Source organism: Bombus flavifrons, chromosome 11 (genome assembly GCF_040668555.2).
Source record: "Bombus flavifrons isolate JBK064 chromosome 11, iyBomFlav1_principal, whole genome shotgun sequence".
Taxonomy (NCBI): domain Eukaryota; kingdom Metazoa; phylum Arthropoda; class Insecta; order Hymenoptera; family Apidae; genus Bombus; species Bombus flavifrons.
This window is the reverse complement of record NC_138452.1, coordinates 2,355,787-2,376,792: the sequence shown is the minus strand read 5'-3', so window position 1 is coordinate 2,376,792 and position 21,006 is coordinate 2,355,787. Positions and strand designations below refer to the sequence as shown.

The 21,006-nt window shown below is 40.1% G+C and overlaps 4 protein-coding genes across 6 annotated transcripts in view; 1 reads left to right on the top strand and 3 right to left on the bottom strand.

The window, feature by feature from the left end:
• The window catches only part of Syn (synapsin), a 48,735-nt gene extending 30,987 nt beyond the window's left edge, over nt 1–17,748 (top strand). For both annotated transcript variants that reach the window (XM_069123678.1, XM_069123679.1), the window contains exons 7-10: nt 6,074–6,279; nt 6,741–7,005; nt 7,379–7,625; nt 7,712–17,748. In XM_069123678.1, the coding sequence (XP_068979779.1) occupies nt 6,074–6,279; nt 6,741–7,005; nt 7,379–7,625; nt 7,712–7,884 (891 nt within the window). In that variant the 3' untranslated portion in view covers nt 7,885–17,748. The remainder of the gene's footprint in view (nt 1–6,073; nt 6,280–6,740; nt 7,006–7,378; nt 7,626–7,711) is intronic.
• Nucleotides 1–21,006, bottom strand: part of Timp (Tissue inhibitor of metalloproteases) — a 339,739-nt gene that overhangs the window by 20,785 nt on the left and 297,948 nt on the right. Inside the window, exon 1 of one of the 2 annotated variants that reach the window (XM_069123682.1) lies at nt 2,392–2,817. The exons of the other annotated variant lie outside the window; for it this stretch is intronic. The gene's annotated coding sequence lies outside the window, so the exon portion shown is untranslated. Of the gene's footprint in view, nt 1–2,391; nt 2,818–21,006 lie in introns of those variants that run through there. 2 annotated transcript variants of the gene reach the window in all.
• Nucleotides 17,852–21,003, bottom strand: LOC138185066 (piercer of microtubule wall 1 protein). The gene is made up of 2 exons (XM_069123685.1): nt 20,794–21,003; nt 17,852–18,253 (listed from the first exon to the last, which is right to left on the bottom strand). The coding sequence occupies exons 1-2, from the start codon at nt 20,918–20,920 to the stop codon at nt 18,042–18,044; spliced, it is 339 nt and encodes a 112-aa protein (XP_068979786.1). The 5' UTR covers nt 20,921–21,003; the 3' UTR covers nt 17,852–18,041.
• LOC138185064 (leucine-rich repeat-containing protein 15) lies at nt 18,326–19,809 on the bottom strand. Its single transcript, XM_069123680.1, has one exon. It carries the CDS (start codon nt 19,792–19,794, stop codon nt 18,475–18,477), a length of 1,320 nt encoding a protein of 439 aa, XP_068979781.1. The 5' UTR covers nt 19,795–19,809; the 3' UTR covers nt 18,326–18,474.

Sequence of the window (21,006 nt, the reverse complement as noted above, 5' to 3'; positions counted from 1 at the left end):
ATTTTGTCCTATGATGGAATATTTTTGAGAACAAAGTGACGAAATCTATCAGTGTGAAACGTTTTACCTCAATTCAAAACTCGAAGGTCTCATTGTAGGTTCAGAGTATCGTAGTTGTAATTTGAAAATAAACTGGTATCGCTATCAAGTTAAAGATTCTTTTTCTTGTACAGGAAGTATTTAGATTTTGTAGATGGAAATAGTAAATTGCATTTGATTAAACTAATAATTTTTTCGGTTAAATTAAGTAGTTTCTTTAGTATGAAATAACATAAAATTCTTCATATAGATGCGTGGTACCTCCTTCTGAATGGAGAAATGCTTTCAGAATTCCCTTACAAGTTTTACGAGCAAATTGATAAAGAGGATAAGAGAGATAAGAATGAGAAACTTTGATTACGGTTACGTGAAGCATATCTTCAGACTTCATTCAAACAGAATACCGTATTCAATTGTCACTATAATAACTTTGTTTCCAATGATGTTTGTTTGGAAGTGTATACAAACGGTTCATGCGAAAGGTTCAATCATTAACTCGACGCCACAACGCGGCGCCGGCAGGTACATTCCTCCGTACGAGAGGTACGATATAGTCAACTCGAAGTTCATGTCCTCATATTTTCTGTCGTCCGCTTTATCGAAGTCGATAACTCGACAGCATACCGAATTCGATTACATGGATATCGGTTTCGCCAATTGAACATCGAACGAAGCTTCTCTTGAGCTTTACAATATGCGATCTTTCTTTGACTTTCCGATCAAGCGTGGAACATATAATCCACAGTTAACATCCGGTTAAGTAAGATCGTCAAATTTTGATATTTAATAAAGTCGTCGGACGTTTAGTACCTATCTAACGTTAATGTATTGTATTTAATGAGGTGTGCTCCACACGCTGAAAATGATAAATAGCACAAGCTAACGAGCAAATGGTTGTTCACCGCCCTATATCGAATCGATGAAAAGGTGGATTGAAAGTTTGTTCTCAAGAAATACCTACACAGCCATGAATATGAAATTCCTTTTAAACACATGTTGGAAATACTAACATGTAACAAATTGAAATTAATTCAATTCCGTCACCTTCACCTTGTTGACAGTATTTCGTTAGCATAAATTGAGGAACTTTTGAAATTATTCTTCGCTACCTATTACCCTAATAATTTGTATTATTTTGTTTATCGCGAGATATTGAAACTATAATGTATTTTAGCAAACAAGCAATGTAGAGTTCTTAATAGTAACTTTAAATACGTCTCAATTTACAGTTAATTAATTCTCGTTCGCTGGGTAAATAACTTCTTACATTTCTATTATCACAAAGGTATTCGTCGTTATCGATATCGGCAAAGCGAAGAGGAAAAGAAGGCGATCATAGACATTACTGGACACGATAGGTCGAACCTCGACTAATTAGTATCATGAATTATTCATATCGTGAGCTGTCGTTTAAAGAACATAACGATGACAGAATATAACGAGATGCGAGGGTTTTATTTGCGTGTAGTAGCGAGAAATAGCAGGTATTCGGATCTTCTTTCGAAAAACGCTGGGTACATGAATACCAGGAAGATAATAGATGTCGCTGGATAGAATTAACATAATGAAACGATCGTAAAAGTCTACGTCTCTGTTATTTTCACGATTCGCATGGATTCTCGCGTTTCAACCATGGCATTCGTGGCTGGAATGTCTGTCTTCGCAAAAGGTTCATATGACACAGTCTTAGAGCTAGCATAAACGATCCTCTACCGTGCTGATGTTGTCTGGTTTAGACTTATCGTTTTATTTATACTGTATTTAACAACAATACCTTGAAACAACGCATAATTTCTACGTTTCTATCTAAACATTGGTAAATTCGCTGCCAGAAACGCGTAAAACATAGACTCGATTGTCTAGAACACATCAGTCTATTCCATTGGATACACTTTGATTAGGAAAGAGAGCCTCAGAGAACGCGGTTCTGCGTTTCCTCGGTGCACGATTAGCGAAGTTTATTTTGGCTCGCGAGCGAGTATGATGTCATCGTTTTGATTGCTACTACGATTAAGCGACAAATGTATAACTTAAGGCCAAATGGAGTCAAAGTGCAGCCACTTTTAGTAGCGAATGTTATTTTCGTATCTACTAATCTTCGAACGCTTTGCTAGAAAGTTTTATTGACATAAAATCTATCTACGGATCATATGGAACAGTAAGTTGTCTGAATGATAGATAAATAACAGAAAGTCGTAAATATGTCGATAATATATCGATTGATAAATAAAAAGCGAGTAGAGAGAAGTACGTTAGAGACACAAAGGTATATCATTAAAGACACGATCAGTACAGGAACACGAAACCGCTTTCAGGTACAACGTGAAAATCGTACATGCGGTGCACAGATACCTTTCTTCGTGACCCCGCGTAGATCCTTCCGCTTCGGCTTTCCTCGTAAAGTTTACTTGCACTCTACCTTTCTCTCCGTTATTCTCCTTGACCTCAAAGACGCGCAATCATTCTTCGAAACTGCGAATGGTTGTACCAGAGTCCGTCGACGGGTCGACGTAGCCGATAGATCTTTCAGAAGCGACTGCCTCTCCGTGAGCCGGCGAGTTCCGCGTGATTCGATTCGCGTACACCACGTTTTTCTCCTTCGTTTGCGGAAACTACGATAGAACTGATAATCGAACGAACACGAATCGTACTTAACGATGAGTGGAAGCTTTCCCACAACCGTGTTATAAATAAACGATCTCGAGTTCGCCAACTATATCAGCCGATACACCATCGACCGTAAACGAGGACCGACTGGATTTTCACGTGTGTTTATCGATCGGCGCACACGTATACGTCCAACAAGAGCGGACCGTTCGCGCGCGAGCTTCGAAAAGCAATGCAAGCGCGAACGACACGGGAGCCTCTCGTTCCTTCCTACGTTCTTACGTCGATCTCGCTGCTGTTTCTGTCTCCCTTCCGATCCACTCCTCCTCTCTCTCTCTCTTTTTCTCCTACTCTGCTATCCTCCTCACTCCCGTTCAATCATACCTGTCCTCCGTCTCTGTCCCCATTTCTGACTTTTACCATTCTCTCTCGCTCTATACCGTGCTCTTCTGCTCTCTCTTCCTCTCGGAGAACTTTGCTCGTTCCAGCGTGTTACGCTCTTTTTCTCTCTTTCGAACTCGATCATCTTTTTTCATACCTCTTCCCCCCCCTCCCCCTCATTTCTTTCGTTTATCCCTCTTGTTTTCTCGTTACCTTCCTCGTCTACTTTCCTCGTGTCCTTGCTCGCTCTTCTGTCCTTCCTTCTTCATCTTCCGCAACTTCTTACCTATATCTTCGTCACGCATTTTCATTATCGTTCTCCTCCTGTCCCGATCCTCAACTTCTCCTACCATTGGAGTTTTCCCCCTTCCAACGCTCTCATCCCCCACTTTGTCGGTATACCTTGCTTGCTTTGCGTCTCCTGCCGGCCACCCACAGTCCTCTTTCTCTTTCTCTCGTCTTCTCTCTCTTTTTAACCGATGCTTCGTCTTCCTCTCTTTCTCTCTCTCTTATTTCGAACTTCGTCGATCTACTTACATTTTTCTTGGCCAATCGCCCTCCTCTTCCCACAACACGACCTCAAGCTTCGCTACGTGCCTTCCTTGTTCGCCAAAACGCGCTCGCGGGGGTTCCACTCATCACCGTTTGATCCACGATTACTATCATTTAATACGTCCGCCGGCCTTTTTTATAGTTCCCTTCACGAAACACGAGCCGGGAAGGGCCAGAAACATATTTTGTCTTTGAAACGCCTGCAAACGTAGAACAGATCGGTTCTATTAGCATTCAAAGAGCCCTACCATAACCTGCTCGGTAAACAGAGACTGGTAATATATGTCCATAATGTTTATTCGCTTGATAAACGGTAATTCACATAAATTCGATAGCTTGTGGTTTCTTCTTTGAGTCTGATGATGCTTTCTAGACGAGATTAGCTACACACATTTGTACACATTATATAAACTTCGTGGCTGGAATGTTGGATAGCGGGAGGAATGCAGATTTGATTGGTTTATAGTAATAGGATCTTTTTTCGTTACATGATTTAAAAAAAAACGCGGCGTGCGTATTCTTTCTTTATTGAACAAAATGGTAGTTGATCAAAATTCATAGAACTCTGTTTCTAATTTTTCAGTCATCAGTATGTCTAAAGATACATTGAAATGTTTAAAATAAAATTATACACTAATTAAATTGTGAGATATTAGATAAGATATTTTAATGAAAGCAGAATTTGATTTTTTACTTTTCTAAATTTAAAACATGGGCAGAAGTCGATGATGGTGCAGAACGATTAGAAAATCGGACAAACGTTATCGAAAGTAGGTGTGACTCGTCAAATAACCTTGGATGGATTATCACCGAAAATTTCGCAGCAGATATAAACGTTGGTTTCGCGGACGTGAACGGCGCATTATTTTTAGTGCGTTCAAGTACGACGAACAAAATCGAAGGCGACACCCCTGTGTATGTCTGCCCTCGGAGTCCTCGACAGTCCCCTCGAGCACGATAAATGATTTATCTCCGTGTCCCTCGCCGTTGATCCCCGTCGTTGGTGTTCGTGCCACGGGGGAACGGACACGCGTCCAGCGGTGCTCAGAAAGTCACTTTTGCGACACCCACGTGCCGACATAAACACGTGGATACGATACGGTTTGAGCACTGTCCATCGGAGAATCAGCGCAGCCAGCCTGTGGTGGCCGGACGTACGCCCATGAGACGATTCGTTCAACAACCACTTCCTTTTTCCACGTCGCTTTTAAACAGCTCCGTCATTTAGTTTCCTGAATTGCCATGCGCTTTGTGACTATTAAATGTTTCACAAACAAATTTCATAAGGAATTAATTTATTTCCACAAATCCCCTCATATGCCCACGAAACAGAAAGTAGAGTAAATTTGGCCTGAGAACGGCTCATTTCTCAATTTTATTCTACGTCGCGAGTAAAAGCATAAACTGAACAAGTTTTATATCGTGAAATTTGCAAGGAGGAATTCTGAGGAAGGTAGAAAATATTGAACGATCAACTGAAATTTTAAATTCTGAAAGAGAGAACGCAGTAGATTTGAAAAGAAATAAACTTTGTGTCTATTAAACGTACGAAGAATTTCATGGGAAATGATATATATCGAAGAATCGATTGACATTCCTCAAGTTGTCCCAAGTTCTGAGAAAAACTGGACGAAGGAGATTAAGGTTCAATTTAAGTGGAGTTATCCACTTAAGCTCGGCTGGCTTCGATTTGTTTCTTTTAACGAGGAATTCCTTGGTTATCTGCGCTAACGGGATAACCAGGAGAGGGAGTTCACATTTTATGTCGCCTTCACCCTTTTTTCCTAACTCGATTACCATGGAATCGGGTGAAATTTGTGGTTGAAGATCGTAAGCTTCGAGTGAATCTTAATTACTAGGAACGAAACCGGTACGTATGGTTTGCAAACTTCCGACGGCCTTACGTTTCAAAGAAATTATTTCAACATCGAATGAAATACTCATCTCATATCACGCATATTTTTAGCATGCTCCGGTTCGCGTAAGAAAAATAAATCTCGAGAGGATATGTTTCACGATCCTGGAAGATCGTTCCAAACGAATCGACTGACGGATGCAACGAATACGCAGCATCATCGTTTAATAATCTCTTGCGGCCCACGCGAATATCGTAGACTGTTTAATCAACCGTCTGTATATCGGCTGACTTTGATCTTCATCCATAGATGTCGGTTAATGTATTCGATTATTGAAGACTAGCCCGAGATATTGCTGTAGGCGTCCCTTCGGACTGGTTTCCGTCGATTAGAGCGGAATGCAGAATACGCGTGCATTGTTAATCGATTCTCCACGCAGAAGTCTCGATACCACGTTGAAAATGCATCCGAGAAGCATCGAATATATTCAGAATTACAGAATGTTTGCAGTTCAACGTTTGAAGAGTTGTCGTTATGCGACAAGTCGTTTGGTGACGCAGTCGAAGCCAATCGATTCGCGATCGAACACCGTGTACCCATTAATTCTTTCTCTTTTTGAACGTTGATCGTCTTTGCAGGTGAGTGCATCTCGTTATCCGGTTGTGGTGAAACTCGGGCACGCCCACGGTGGAGTGGGAAAAGCCCGTGCCGAGACGAATCAAGAGTTTCTAGATCTCGCCTCTTTGGCTGCTTTGGCGAACACTTATTGCACGTCGGAGCCGTACGTCGACACCAAATACGACGTTCACGTGCAGAAAATAGGCAATAACTACAAGGCGTTCATGTGAGTGCCGCGAAATGTCTGCCAGATCGATCCCGTGATCTGTCGTTGCAAATGTTACCGAGTAGCTTGTCAATGGGTACCCACTGTACAAAAATGGAAATTAGAACGCGTAGCTTAACTCTCGGCTGGTAAGGTGAAACGTAAGTTATGTAACGACCAGTGCCGGGATCGTTTCAATCCATCTATTTTTTTCACATTTTACGTGACTGAATATGTAAGCATATTTATGATAATACGTATTGTATGACTCACAGAACAATACAGGATCCTGCACATAATCATTCGATTCTCGAAGCAGGATCAAGAAGTTGTCATGTTACACCTTTCTAAATATATCTTTTTGAACGATCGAAACTTTAATCCATCCGCCTTCTATCAGTCGAGGGTTAACCAACTAGACAATTGCGACAAGAATAGCAACGTATTTAATTAACAACCACGATCGTCAACGTTCCTCTCAGGCGGAAGAGCATAAGCGGAAACTGGAAGTCTAACACCGGTTCGGCGATGTTGGAGCAATTAGCCGTGAGCGAAAGACATCGCACCTGGGTTGATCACGTGGCCCAATTATTCGGTGGATTGGATATCTGTGCGATCGAGCTGTTGGTCGGGAAGGATGGTCGAGAATACATAATCGAGGTGAATGATAGCGCGCTGTCGTTAATGGGAGACTCACAAGAGGAAGACCGTCGTCACATTGCAGACCTCGTCACCGCGAAAATGCAGGTAAAAAGTGATACGAAATTTAATATACTTAGACTAAATTAATTAATATGTAAATGTTATAATCAGACTGCGGGTTTGTATATATTTATAGAACATTTTAAAGTGCAAAATTGCACGAAATGCACATAGTATGAAAAAAATATACAAAATATCTAAAATAGAGTACTTTCTGTAATAATTGGTAAAGCAATTTTCTATAGAGACTCTATTTTCTTAATTGTATTTTCAAAAATATTAATTTACATAAAAATCTATGGTCTAATTATAATAAATACAATAATGTGCCAATACCACTTTTAGCCACTATAAATCATAAAAATTAATAAGTCGACAAATTTTTATCACATAATGCATTACTTTTTGCAATATCTAGGCATGTTGTCGACCTCCAAGCGTGTTGACGAAAACGACATCCAGAGGATCGATGTCTGGCTCCAGTCAGGCAACGAGTCCTGTAGAAGATCGCACTGTGCCACCAACAGCTCCGCTAGGATCGCATGGAAGCATGGGGTCCATGGCTAGCATAGGAAGCTTAGGTTCCATGGGCTCCACGACAGCAATGGCGGGTGATGTAACTAGTTCTGACAGCCACCATCAACTACAACGACGCGATTCTCAAGGTTCGTAAGAACTATGGATTCGGTTTACAATTATTGAAATATAAGTAAATCAAGGATAACTAAAATATTTATTTATTTATCTGCAGCATCGCAATCGAGTACAGTGAGCAGCGCTCCATCGGTTGGTCGACGCCAAGAAGATGTTCCAACATCGAGAGTACCTTTCCACAGACAAGGCAGCCAATCCCAGAGCGAAGACACCGAAGACACCATGAAGAACCTTCGGAAAACGTTTGCAGGAATCTTTGGAGACATGTAAATTTTTCGAACGAAAGTGTACTGGAGCAAAGGAGATCATTTTAGGATTATCATCAAATTTAAGTTAGTGAACAAAAAGTATTTAAAATGTAAATGAGTTAGTTAATATTTTTAATGAAAGATCGTATTTTTTATATAGCTTCTTCATTATCAGTGATGTATAGGAATAATTTTGCAATTATAGGATTTTTGTTAAACAATTGGAAGATGTATTTAAATTAATTTATCGAATATGAAAATGTACTGAAAGGAATATATAATATAGTCGATATATTTGTAGATCATCAAGCTCATCTAAATGACGCTCGCGTCCCACACTGGACGCCATATAACAATGTAAATTTTGCTAACGGTCCACGGCGATGTGTATAAACATAAACATAACTTAACTTTTCGTTTTTTATCAGTTCAATAATTCATCCGTTTCTTGCCATTCGATTACGTCGAGCGAAAGAAAATATCGTTGGAAATTTATTCTTCTAAAATTCTTGCTAATCGCGTTGCTATTACTCTGTACTTGATTATTAATCGATATCGCGTATTCAACGCATCGGTTGCTATTCAAATATTAACTACGTATTTTCGATAAGGGGAGGGTAAGTAAAAATTAATGGGGGATTTAAAGAAAGAGTCGTGGTCGTTTATGTATATTAAAAAGTAAAAAAATAAAAAAATCGTAATGTAGATTCTATGTATTCGATGTATTCAGCATTTACATAGTGGCTAGGGAAAATTCTCTCAGGTTAAAATAGTAAAAGAATGAATACTTTTCCAAGTGTCCAGTTATGTTTCGTTACCATCGACGTATCCGTTCTGCATACTCGTCTCGTTTACGGGGAACGCCGCCACTTGGTTTTTCGATTCCAACAGGCAACAGTACCATAGGCCCCTGTCATCTCCTCATCCGACTTTACTTCAGGCGTCCACTTTTTAGGCTTAACTTTCGATTATAGCATTGTCTAAAGGCGAGGGAACGGGAATGATGCGGAATGAAAAGAACGAGAAAGCTGGAGAGAGGAAAAAATGGAAGATGAGTTATAAATTTAAATGGCTGATGGAAGTCCTGCAGTAAAATACATATTTGTAAAATTATTAAAAAGTATTTGTAAGCCGACGTCATTCAAAATGATTGAGGAAAACAAAAAAAGAGGAGATTCGGGCATTATACTGAACATTTGGCTAGAGAAGACTTCGGATCGATCGCCCGGCACTCAATGCCGGGCCAATGGAAGAACAAGATCGACCAGTCTGTATCTTAAGCGCACAAATAGTCATTAGGATTTCGAGACACGGGCAGTACTTTGACATCGTGCATGTAAACAACGCAAACGTTTGGTCTAATAAACGGGACTTATGGTGAGGGAGAAATGAAAAAAATTCTTCTGCAGAGTCGCCGGTTCTTGAACAATGATACGTTTCGGCCTGCAAAAAGTGTAATTCCTCGGCCGGCGACCTTTCGATTTGGATTATTCAAAATTCATTGTCTCGAATAGTATTGAGCATCTCGATGTTGAAAACTGTCCTGCATTCCGATAACGAACTGTTTCTTTTTCCTAAATTTTCACGCATTTGTAGGTCATTTGTAAAGGAAAAAAGGAGCTTGCGCAAGGCGACTTGGCACGCTTGCTGAAAATTCATGAAAAAAGAGATGTTCGTTGCTCCGTAGGCTTTAAGAACAATTACCGATGAAATCAAAATGTAATAAACGGGTTCGTGAACTAGGAACGGGAAGCGAAAGGGAAGCGGCCGCTAGTTGCCGCGAGAATGATTAAAAAAAAAAACATGGGCATTCAGTAAATCGCGATTCTTTGCGATCGTGCAAAAAATCCGAAGCACACCAAGCAACCTTTTGATGATCTGCAAATATAATCGTGTTTGCTTGCCTGAGTTAACTTGATTCTATTGAAGCTCCTTTGATTCAGTACCCGCTGGAGAAGGATCTGGATTTGCGAAGTAAAAACCAATCGACGAAAGCGAGAAGAGAGAACGAAATGTCTTTGTCCAAATTTTTATTTTTTTATTATTTAATTTGTTCCTTACAATTTGTCCAGCTGGGCATTCGGTAAATTTTTCTAGCTTTATTACTAAATAACATGTGAGTGGCTATCCTCAGCGGGATACCATCTTCGAGTTTGTCTATTTTATTTCTTTAGTGAGGTCAGTGGAGTGTTTTCTCTTTAGTCTTCTTTTTACGAAAGTTTTGCTCGCTTCAGCAGCTAGCTGGTTTAGATATGTTGCTGTTCTTTCCTTGTATTTTTTGCGTACCTGTCGATTTCTTCTTTAACCGTTGGTATTTTTAAGTCTTTGCGTACATCCTCGTTTCTGACATATCATGGGATGTTAACTATTGTTCGGAGTATCTTCGTTTCTAGCGACTCTAGTTTATTTATGTGGCTCATTGCTGCTGTTCCCCATAGTGGTATTCCGTACGACCAAGTTAGTTTCATTATCGTTTTGTAAATTTTTAGTTTATTTTCCATGCTGAGTTTAGAGTTTCGACTAGTTAGGCAGTATGTTGCTTCCATGTAAGTTGTGTCTCTAAGTGGAGTCCTAGGTATTTAACTTGCCTTGTTCGTGTTATTTGCGTGCCATTCAATTGAATATTTGGTGATTTCCGTTTTCTTAGTGTAAATGTAATATGGTTGCATTTACTGGGGTTTGCTTTTATTTGTTTGTCTTGTATCCATTTTTCTATTTTTGTGATATGCTCTTGTAGTAACGTGACTGCTATTTCTGGATTAGTGTGCCTGACTAGTACAGCCGTGTCGTCTGCGAATATCAGTATTTTGCTGTTGGTAGTTATTGGTACGTTGGCCGTGTATAGTGTGTATAATATTGGTTCTAAGACGCTTCCTTGCGGTACCCCTGCGTTGATGTCTTTAACTTCAGAATATGCGTCCTTTATTTTTACTACAATTGTCCAAATGATCTCAATTTACCTTAGCGTAAGAGCTAATAAAGGCATTACGACGAAAGATAGACCTCGTGGTGTCAGCTTTGAAAAGAACTATAATAAGTTCGTCCGTTTAATATTCTGTTCTAATTTAATTTCACATTTCGATTATGTGACCTTTGTCAAAGAGGCACTTAGGAAAATTAATTTTACTTAAACCTACGTTAGTTGCAAGAATATCAGGAGATCCCGGGGCACCTCTGTTGAGCGTCAGGCTAGCCATCGTGGAGTTTTAGTCGATAAGTCCGACACTGCCCCGCCGCTTCCCAGAAGAGCGGCGAGGTGTCCATGACGATTTCCTCACGTATAAGAAAGAAAAGTGCAGTTTGTTCTGTTTCATAGCGTTTCAAATATAGTCCCAGGGCATTCCTGACGTCTTTATCGATAAATCTGACACTGCCCCACCGTTCCACGGAAGAGCGGCGGGGTATCTATGACTATTTCCTCACGTATAAAAAAGAAAATGTTGCAAGAATATAAGGAGGTCCCAGTGCACCGCTGGTAAGCGTCAGGCAGGCCACCGTGAAGCTTTAGTCGGTAAGTCCGACACTACCCCGCCGCTTCCCAGAAGAGCAGCAAGGTGTCCATGCCGATTTCCTCACATATAAAGAAAAAAGTGTAGTTTGTTCCGTTACATAGCGTTTCAAATATAGCCCCGGGGCACCCCTAGCGTTTTTGTCGATAAATCTGACACTGCCCCACCGCTGCACGGAAGAGCGGCGGGGTGTCTATGACTATTCCCTCACGTATAAAAAAAAAAGTTGCAAGAATATAGTAGAGGAACGCATAGGATCGTAAAAGGAATGTATTGCCTCCTCTCGTTCTGATTTATTGTCTCCTATTATCAACACATTGCTTTATCGAATTTAGGAATATCAAGTAAATGAACGCAAAGACGTGAACTTGATCAATTCTCTATTGCACGACTAATTGATCGATATTCCTGTGTGTGTATATAGATGTAAATTAATACATTAGTCATTTGTTAGAAGATACATGGTACACGAATTTAAACGATTACAAACGGTTACATAGTGTTACAAACGGTTACATAGCGTTACAAACGGTTACATAGCGTCACAAACGGTTACATAGTATCACAAACGGTTACAAACGGTTACGAGTTAATTTCCAAGTAATAGACGTCCAATGGTTTGGTTTTTGAAGTGCCTTGAATACTTAAGTGCCCTTCTTGTCACGTTTCTTGCCCATTCGAAGTAGTCGAAGCGCGTGTCAACGTGCACTTTTTACTATGCACTTAACCATGAGAATCTCTCTGTTGTTTGTACTTTTTATACACTAAACGCGTGCATCGTTTTACCTTTTCGCATGATCATCTCTAACGAGCTGCTTATTGATTCATCAGGCACCTCGATACCGTGGATAAGTGCAGGTACACCGTCCAAAGTATGATCAACAGCGAACGAAGACGTTGGTATCACTCGAAACGTCAATCGATCGAACAAACGAACCTATTATCGTTCGTCGATATTCGCGGTAGCTCGATACTACGACTTTATTCTTTTTCGTTCCTCACCGTTCGCAATTTAGTGCATTTAGATTCACGTTCTTTCACGCTTAATTCTTATTTAAAAATTATTCACCATTACGATAGGCAATGACACGTAGAGAAAGAAAATAGTCTTAAAGAGTGTTTAGAGTGAAAGAACAGTGAGAGAATAGAGCAGAAGCTTCTGGAATTAACGTTATAAAAGGCTGTCTAATTTCGCGACTTAGTTCAAAAACTCGCTCGTACGTACGATCTAAGTAAAATCAGACTTGCAATAGATATCGCGAGAAATAGATTATCGGACCTACCAACATTGGAAAAAATAGTACTTTAAGGGATAACTAAATAAGAACATGTAACAAACAAAAAATCCTGGACAATCTTCGCTGCTGAAAAAGTTGTAGTTGCCCGATAAAGTACAAAAATTATCCTCGAAGAACGAAAGCTGCTGCTGAGACTGGCTTTCAGAGCTGACGCCACGACGCACGAGGAGAAGCGAAACGCGAAAGCTTGATAGATTCGTTAAGATGGATGCATTCGATCCGATACGGAATCTGTACTGATACGTAGATGCGGTTAAAGATAACGAATATCTCAGGGGTGCAAGTCTAAGCACAAGGTAGGATAGAAAAAGATGAGATAGAAGAGGCAATTGGGTTCAAGTGTTGTTGCAGCCTAGACGAATTAACGGCATTGACTTTGATACCTACGACGACTAGTCACTTAGCAAGCACGCTTCTTCGGAAAAATCACAGCGATTATCCATTTAAGGGTAGAACTTGCGGAATCGGATCCGCAAAACGATCATCTACATTTGTAACTATTCGAAAGAACTTCTTTATGCAACGTTACAGTGTTTTGTACAAATGTGTTAATCGCATATTTGTCGATTTAACGTCAATTCTTACAAGCATATCAATCATTTCGTTGACATTGACAATATTTGCTTGAAACGAGTTAATGTTTAATTTAGTTTTAGTCGTTTAGACTTTTAAATTTACAGGTATAATTTGAAAATAATTAGTTATTCATTAAAATCGAATAGATGATCAAATCAAACAGAACACAGAAATCACATTGTTAGGCATTTCACGCTGCTTGATCTTATAAGAATCTTCGATCGACGACATTGTAATTTGTTCTAGTGCCCGTGTGATGTAGTGAGCAGCACTGTTACAACATCTTCCCATTAGTTTTAAACGTGTTTATGTGTCCACACTGCGTTTGATTTCGTCGCAGCCACGTGTCAGCGTAATTTGGCAGGCTAATAGATTCTTTATTCCATACGAAGTCTCGCATCGCTTCGTAAATTCAAGTCTAGTTTAAAAAAAAAGCACAGTGCTTTTTCGCGCCGAATTTTCGTCATTCAATCTCTGTTTCCTTTTTGCCGGAAGTAATAATATTACTGCTAGGCTAATCTTACTTAGGATCCTTGTATCACTGTAATACCGTTGTTGGTTAAGATTTACCATTCTTAGAAATACTTTTAAGGTCGTGGAATTAATTTAGATGTCTTGGATAACGACATCGTATAAGGTAAGCTCCAACAGAAAAATAATTAAAAATGAAAAAAAAAAAAAACGGAAAAAAAGAAAACGAGAAGACAGGCCAAGCTCGATGATAACGCAGCGGTAGTGTAATTTTGTGTTACTATCGTTGTTTCGTAGCTTTTTTCATGGTGCTTGAATCACCGTAAGATCATGTGGCGAAGCTTCGAAATGCATTCGATCGAATAGCCTAGAGTTACACTATAGAATATGGCAAGTGACAATTCTAATCATCTCGCTGAGTATCTAAAAATATCGAGCGTTCGACGCAAAAAATCGGGGCCAAATCCTGTCGTGCGCCAGTCGAATTAGCGATCTTAGCTCATGGCGTTCGCTGTCAATTTAGTGCCTCGTTACTTTCCCTTCTTTTAGCAATTTTCTTTCTAGTGACTTCGAGTTCAAATCATGTCGCAATATTCGTGTCTATATAGGTTCACTTATGCCTATATTAATAAATTCCTTCGGTCGCGAATCCAACAGAAAGTTACGCCACGATCGAATCGTTCCTTTTCCTTACTCGGCTTAAATGATGCGTTCGCAAACACCAATAATTTTCTTCCACTTTCTTTGTTCCTTATCGATACTTCTCGGCTCGTGAAACGAAACACCAAAACACTTAACGAGACTAATTACAACGAATATGTGGAAGGGGTGAATATTATCAAGCAACTTTCTCATAGGAGTAGAGTCTGGCTGGCTGGACGATATTTCCGGATTTCGCCTCGATCAACGCGAACGTTCGTCCTTCTAATTATGATTAATCAATGTCTATGTGTAACGAAACTTAAGGTAATAATAATAGTGTTAACAATAACAATCGTTAAGGTGAGATTATCATAGTAGGCTAGTTAAGAATACGGTAGGCTCTATATGTAACCGTATGTTACCTCCTTGATTTCAATGAGTGCTAGTCACATGTATTATTCCCGGGGCACTCCTATTAAGCATTAGGTAGGTCACGGTGTGGTTTTAGTCGGTAAGTCCGACACTACCCCGCTGCTTTCCAAAAGAGCGGCGAGGTGTCCATGACTATTTCCTCACGTATAAAAAAAAAGAAAAAAACGTTTCAAGAATGTAAGGAGATCCCGGGGCACCCCTGTTGAGCGTCAGGTGAGCCACCGTGGAGTTTTAATCGGTAAGTTCGACACTACTCCGCCGCTTCCCAGAAGAGCGGCGAGGTGTCTATGACTATTTCCTCACGTATAAAAAAAATGTCACATGTATTATAATTACTTAACACTCGTATTCTCAACACATGAATATATAAACACGACATATTATATATACACATAATATTATAACATAAACAACATAACATTCTATGTCTATTATTCTAGGAATGTATTAAACGACGTTGTAAAGTGTAAGGGTGCTTCAGGTCTAATTAATTGTAAATCGATCGGAATGCTATTGTAACCCGAAAAGAAAAGCGAATACAGTTACGGAAGAAAAAAAGAAGAAGAAGAATGAAAATGGAACGTTCTCGTGCGACTAGCGCTACATTTCGTTCGGGAAATGAACCGGTGTCTCTTATCGTCGATTAATCTATACCGAATCTTCGACTAGAGTCACCGTAGCACAGGACGTACCTTTGTTATGCCGATATTCGATATCAATTGTATGACAATATAAGGTATCACGAGTAGAGTAACGCGCCACGAGCGTTCACCCTTCTCGAACGAGACAAATGTGAGAGAATAGCAAGTTAGTACCTATTAATCTCGATGTTCCCTTTCGCGGCGCGCGTATCCTAGATGCGTCGCGAAGTCATTTGGAACATTCCTCTGAAACAGCGTGCGATCCATCTATCGAGATCTTTGCAATTCATTCGTTGATTATTTCACTAAAGAATCGTCGCTTTACTGAACGATCGATCTCGATCGTTGGATCGCGCGTACTGTTCGCGGTCGCCCCGTCGTCGATCGCATTTGCTCGCTTATTTTTCTCCCGTGCTCATAGTCAAGACCGCTTAATATTGATGACGGGTGTTTTAAGCGTGTGATTATAAGATATCAAGTGGACAACGAATCATCGCGGTCGAGTGGGCAGCGATCACGATGCGGCGTCTCGCCGAGATGATCGCTCGAATTGAACACGATTATTACGAGTTCTCCGATCGTACGACCATTTATTACCTTTATCTAACCGCCAAGTATAAGAAAAGAAGGAAAGAAGGAATGTTTAAAAATTAAAAATGCGAGTAAAATGCGAGTTCTATCTGTCATCGTTTTAGCTGTTAAGGATTCATCATCAAAGTAAATGGGGGTAGTTCTAATCCAAGTAAGCGTACCACGTAAGCGCAGCACATTGAAAAAATACGGGAAAAAATAACAAGTAGTACAATGTATAGGTTTGTGTATAGATACTCGAGGACATATGTAAAGAGGTATCGGTCTTGGGGCACACGTCGAGCGCTCGTTACCGATCCCTTCCCATTGGTTCAACGTTGAAAGATATTTACGGACGAAAGCCTAACAAGATCGTTCCTCTAAGCTTCTTGAGATACCACGGAAACGTTTTCGACCGTTTTCTATTCACTATCCGTGAGTAATCGAAGTGCAACGGCCCTTTTCACCGAGGGATCTCATGATAACCTGGGGTGGTCGATAGGTAACGAGCACGCCGTTTCATGGAACATCAAGAGAGTCTTCCTCGCGATGGCAAACGACACTCGACGCTCGGTGATCATTTTATGGCCTTAATCAAATTTTCATTAGGGGTCAAGTGTCTTCGTAATCGCGACATCGCGTTTGTCGCGATAAAACGAAAAAAATGTCTATGATGACGACACGAATGGCCAACGCATACCAAACGGAGCACGAAAAGTACTGGTGAATATTGTATTAAATTCAGTGTAGTTTGCGAACTTCGTTTGCGATACCGATGGGCCGATGTTTTGTGCTAACTTCGTGTAAAATTTCGATCGACGCTTTAACGTGCCCCACGACTCTTATCGACGACTGATTCGATTGATCTGGAAAGATTTTATACCGATTCTGCGTCGTTCTTTTTTGCGCGTTTCTCCACATGAAACCGCTGAAAGAGTTTTGATACATGACGCAATTGTGGTAAATTTTTCAACGAATGAAGCACCGAATAGAGGAATTTTTCAAGAAGCAAAGTTACATATGACTGAATAAGAATGAATTAAAGGGGCCACGTGAGGAAGAATAAACTGTCGCGTGTTTCTGATTATTGTGATCATTTTTGACTATACTGGTCTCATGTCATACTATCAAACATGGGATATCTTTATGGTGTCTCCGTAAGACGATCGACGTGGCCTGTTAACAAACGAATATGGACATACGTTACAGAGTTTCTTCAACTAGAATCGTGTATTCATCCATTGCATACCAACAGAAAATGAAAAATATTGCCATATTGGACTGTGAAACGTTGTCAAAAACATTTTCGAAGTCGTCATATGGTTGTTAAGACATTGTATTAAAAGTATTAAAAACTCTTATATATATATATATATATGTTGAAGTTATAATTACTTCTATGATGGTCATACCAAGCAGCGTAATGGATGAATGACATGCACTTAAAAATTATAAAATGTCGTAATTACTTCCGAGGTCGAGTAACACAGAGTAACTTTCAGGCCCTGATTACTAAATCCTAAATGAAGCTGTAACGAAGACAAACGTTAGTGAAAACAAGTACGTGAACGATAAATCCCAGTAGTCGCGATCGTATGAGAAGAAGAACGACTTTCGATTCTGTGCTAGATTTCGGGACACCGTGTAATTCTGCGTAGCTCGACTAGGTTCTCGTTGAAATACGATTACTGCGATACGTCAAGCTAAACTGTAACAATAAAAACAAAATAAAATATTATACTTCTGACTGTCGTCAATCTCACAACCTCATCACCAACAAATTTTGAAATATTTTTTAAATATAAAAATTATCAAAATAATTTCTAGATATAAAGATTTGAAATATCAAATTATACTTTCTTAAATATTAAATACGATTTAATTTTTAGTGCCTTTCAATGCACAAGCTTCACATTTTTTAAATTTATTGGATACATTATATAGTACACCATCGATATGAAACTACGATTTACTTTGCAAAAGATAGTGTGATCTAAACAAATTGAAAAAAATTATGGTTAAAGAGGATGTGCAAAAAAATTAAACTATGCTTTTATCCAGTTCCGTATTGAGCGAGCAATTACGGTACATGCCACCACGGGCCTGGTTGTCGCTGAAACAAGTATTTCGTGGATAATAAGAGGTGGGCACGGTGTGAATCGTCGGTGCGTACCATCCGTAATCCATCGACGTGCTCCTGTAACAAGGATGCGGAGGCGGACTCTCGTCCTGTCGGTATCCTTTGAACACTCCTGGAAAAACGATTTTTATCGGATAAACTTGTACTTTACCCCTAAATAGATGAATGCAGTGTAACGTCTCTGTTTCGTTGTATTAGTATATTTTCCAATACTTTACATAAATCATCGTTAACAAGCATATCCTATATAACTAAAAATTTGTCAAGCGACGTTTCGGATACAGATTCGCGTTTCCATATCGAAGCAACACTGTTCACTCTGAAAACCGTATTTTAATGAACTTGAGACTCGATCTCTGTGCACTCGTAGGGCAGCTGATACTCGACGTTGCTGCACTGAAATCGTCCTTGCACTTTGGAAACATTATCAATAGTCGTCCCGGCTATCTTGAAGCCTGGGTCGGTGGTAACGTTCTTCATCTTGACGAAAGCGGACATGTCCACAAAACGCAGTTCGTTGCTGTTCAAGAACAGAAGCAACAAATTATCCAATCCATCGAAAGCGTCCCCCTTCAGCATGACAATTTGATTCCCGTTGAGCCACAGAGAATTTAAGTTTTTCAGATGTCGGAAAATTCCTCCAGACACATTTTTCAATCGATTCCGTCCCAGGTCTAGTTCGTTGATTTCACCAAGACCACGAAAAACCTCGGGTTGCAGGGACGAAATTTTGTTTCTCGACAGATAGAGGAGATCAATGTGAGGCAGTCCATTAAACGCTCCAATAGGTACCTCCGTGATCCCGTTACAATCCAATGCCAAGGTTTCCAGGTGTCGAAGTCCTCTGAATATGTTTCTCTTCAAGGCAATATTGTTATTTGTGGCGTACAATTCACGAAGATCGGTGAGACCCTTCCACATTCCAGGTCGAAACGCAGTAATATTATTGTTATCCAGCAGCAACGTTTCTAGACTGTGCAATTTGGCAAAGGCACCGTCTTCTATCTCGGTTATACTGTTATTCTTCAGATCCAAATACGTCAGTTGGTCCAAACCAGCGAAATAGTGTCTAAAAATTGTAGACAACTGGTTGTCACGAATGTACAAGGCGGACGAGTTGCTGACTTCGAGAAAAGCGTCCTTGGCTATGTCGATGATCCCAAGACCCTCCAGGTGTAATTCTATGTCCTCGATCGTCTGCACCGCGTTGACATCCTCGAACGTGACACTGTATAACACGCCGTTGGCCAGACAAACGTAAAGATGGTTATAAACTTGGCAGTCGATTTCCTCCGCGCGAACGTCTTGAGTGGTGACCGATAAGAGAAGATAAACGAGCAAGAGGAAGCACATGGTGTGCTCAGATGCTGGATACGCACTGAACGCGTGGAAGAGCAGAGTTTCGATGTGCAGCCAAGGGAACAAACCGACGGTTACCGTTCGACAGATACGATTGGACAAATATATCAGCCATACCGTGTACAGTATAACTCGACGATGAAGTTCAGTTCCGCGGAAATTGGATGTTTTATTCATTTTAAACACACGCCCCGCGGTTGCCCACTTCAACAGTGGCTCTGTGTCCGCGGATGATACGGTTACATAGCAACGTTTCATCTTGAAATTCAATTTTATTGAAATCAACGTTTGCATATCGATCCAAAGTAGCTGTTTCTTCGTAGCTGATATTCAAATTCATAATTTCCGCGGAGTTTTAGAGAGATAAGGACCCTTCGCAGGAATCCTGCCTGCATTTTTGTCGATGCAACGTTATGTGTTCGTTTCGCGTATATGAAAACTGTTCTTTGTCGCTGTTCTGGAAGCATGGCTGGGATTTCAAAGGACACATTTATTCACCGTCTCCCGCAATCTCGTGATTCGAGGTTTCGCGTCGGGAAAATTATTTTTCTGTAGGATCGTTTCGCATTGTTCGAAACACCGAGAAAGACGACGCTATAGAATTTTGAATCTAGCGTTCACAGTGTTACGCCGATGTTTCGCGAAATGAATATTCGAACCAGAGACGAACATATTCTTATTTTAAACAGATGATTTCCAAATGAAAATGTTAAAGCGACGTTTTTAATATCCGAGAGCGTCAGACAGATACACGCTTCACTCCTATGGCAAAAGAAACGTATCTGAGAAACATGGACGTTCACAAGTGAACTTGAGCGTAGATATATGTATTTCGACACGCTTCAAATCATCTTTTTTCTTTTATCGCGAAACGAAGTTAATCTCTTAAACGGAAAATACATGAAGTGACGGAATCGCGTATATTTTAAGCAAGACCTATCTTGTGAAAGGTTCCTGTGACATGTGCAAAAATGTCTGTATTACCGATAAGCTTCGACGAACGTACCGATCGTCAACACTGACTTATTAATAGCAGAACGTTATCGTTTTAGTACGAAGAACTTCTTGTCGTGTAGTCTACCACGAAATGAGATGTTTTCACGACACGCGAAATCAATCTCCGAACCAATTCAACGAACTTCATAAAACGTTTGAGAGAAACATTTTCGTAAAAGAATAAAATAAAATTAAAAATATCGATTGATGTGTGGAGAACCGATCTGGCCGTACAATTAAGACCATGTCACTTGTTAAATATGAAAAACGTCACGTTAATAAATTATACAGACTTACGTGGGTACATAAATCGTGTTGGAAGATTACAGGTTCGATAAATGTCATCGGTGCGTGGACCGAAAGAAATTTCCTCTCCCTCCGCATCCTCCTTTTTTTCTTTGCATATGCACGGCGTTTCGATCATTTTCGGATTACGAGCGGCTCAATCGATTCGTGAACGTATCATAATGCTCCCGAACAGCAAAACATAATCTTCTCAGAACACAGTGA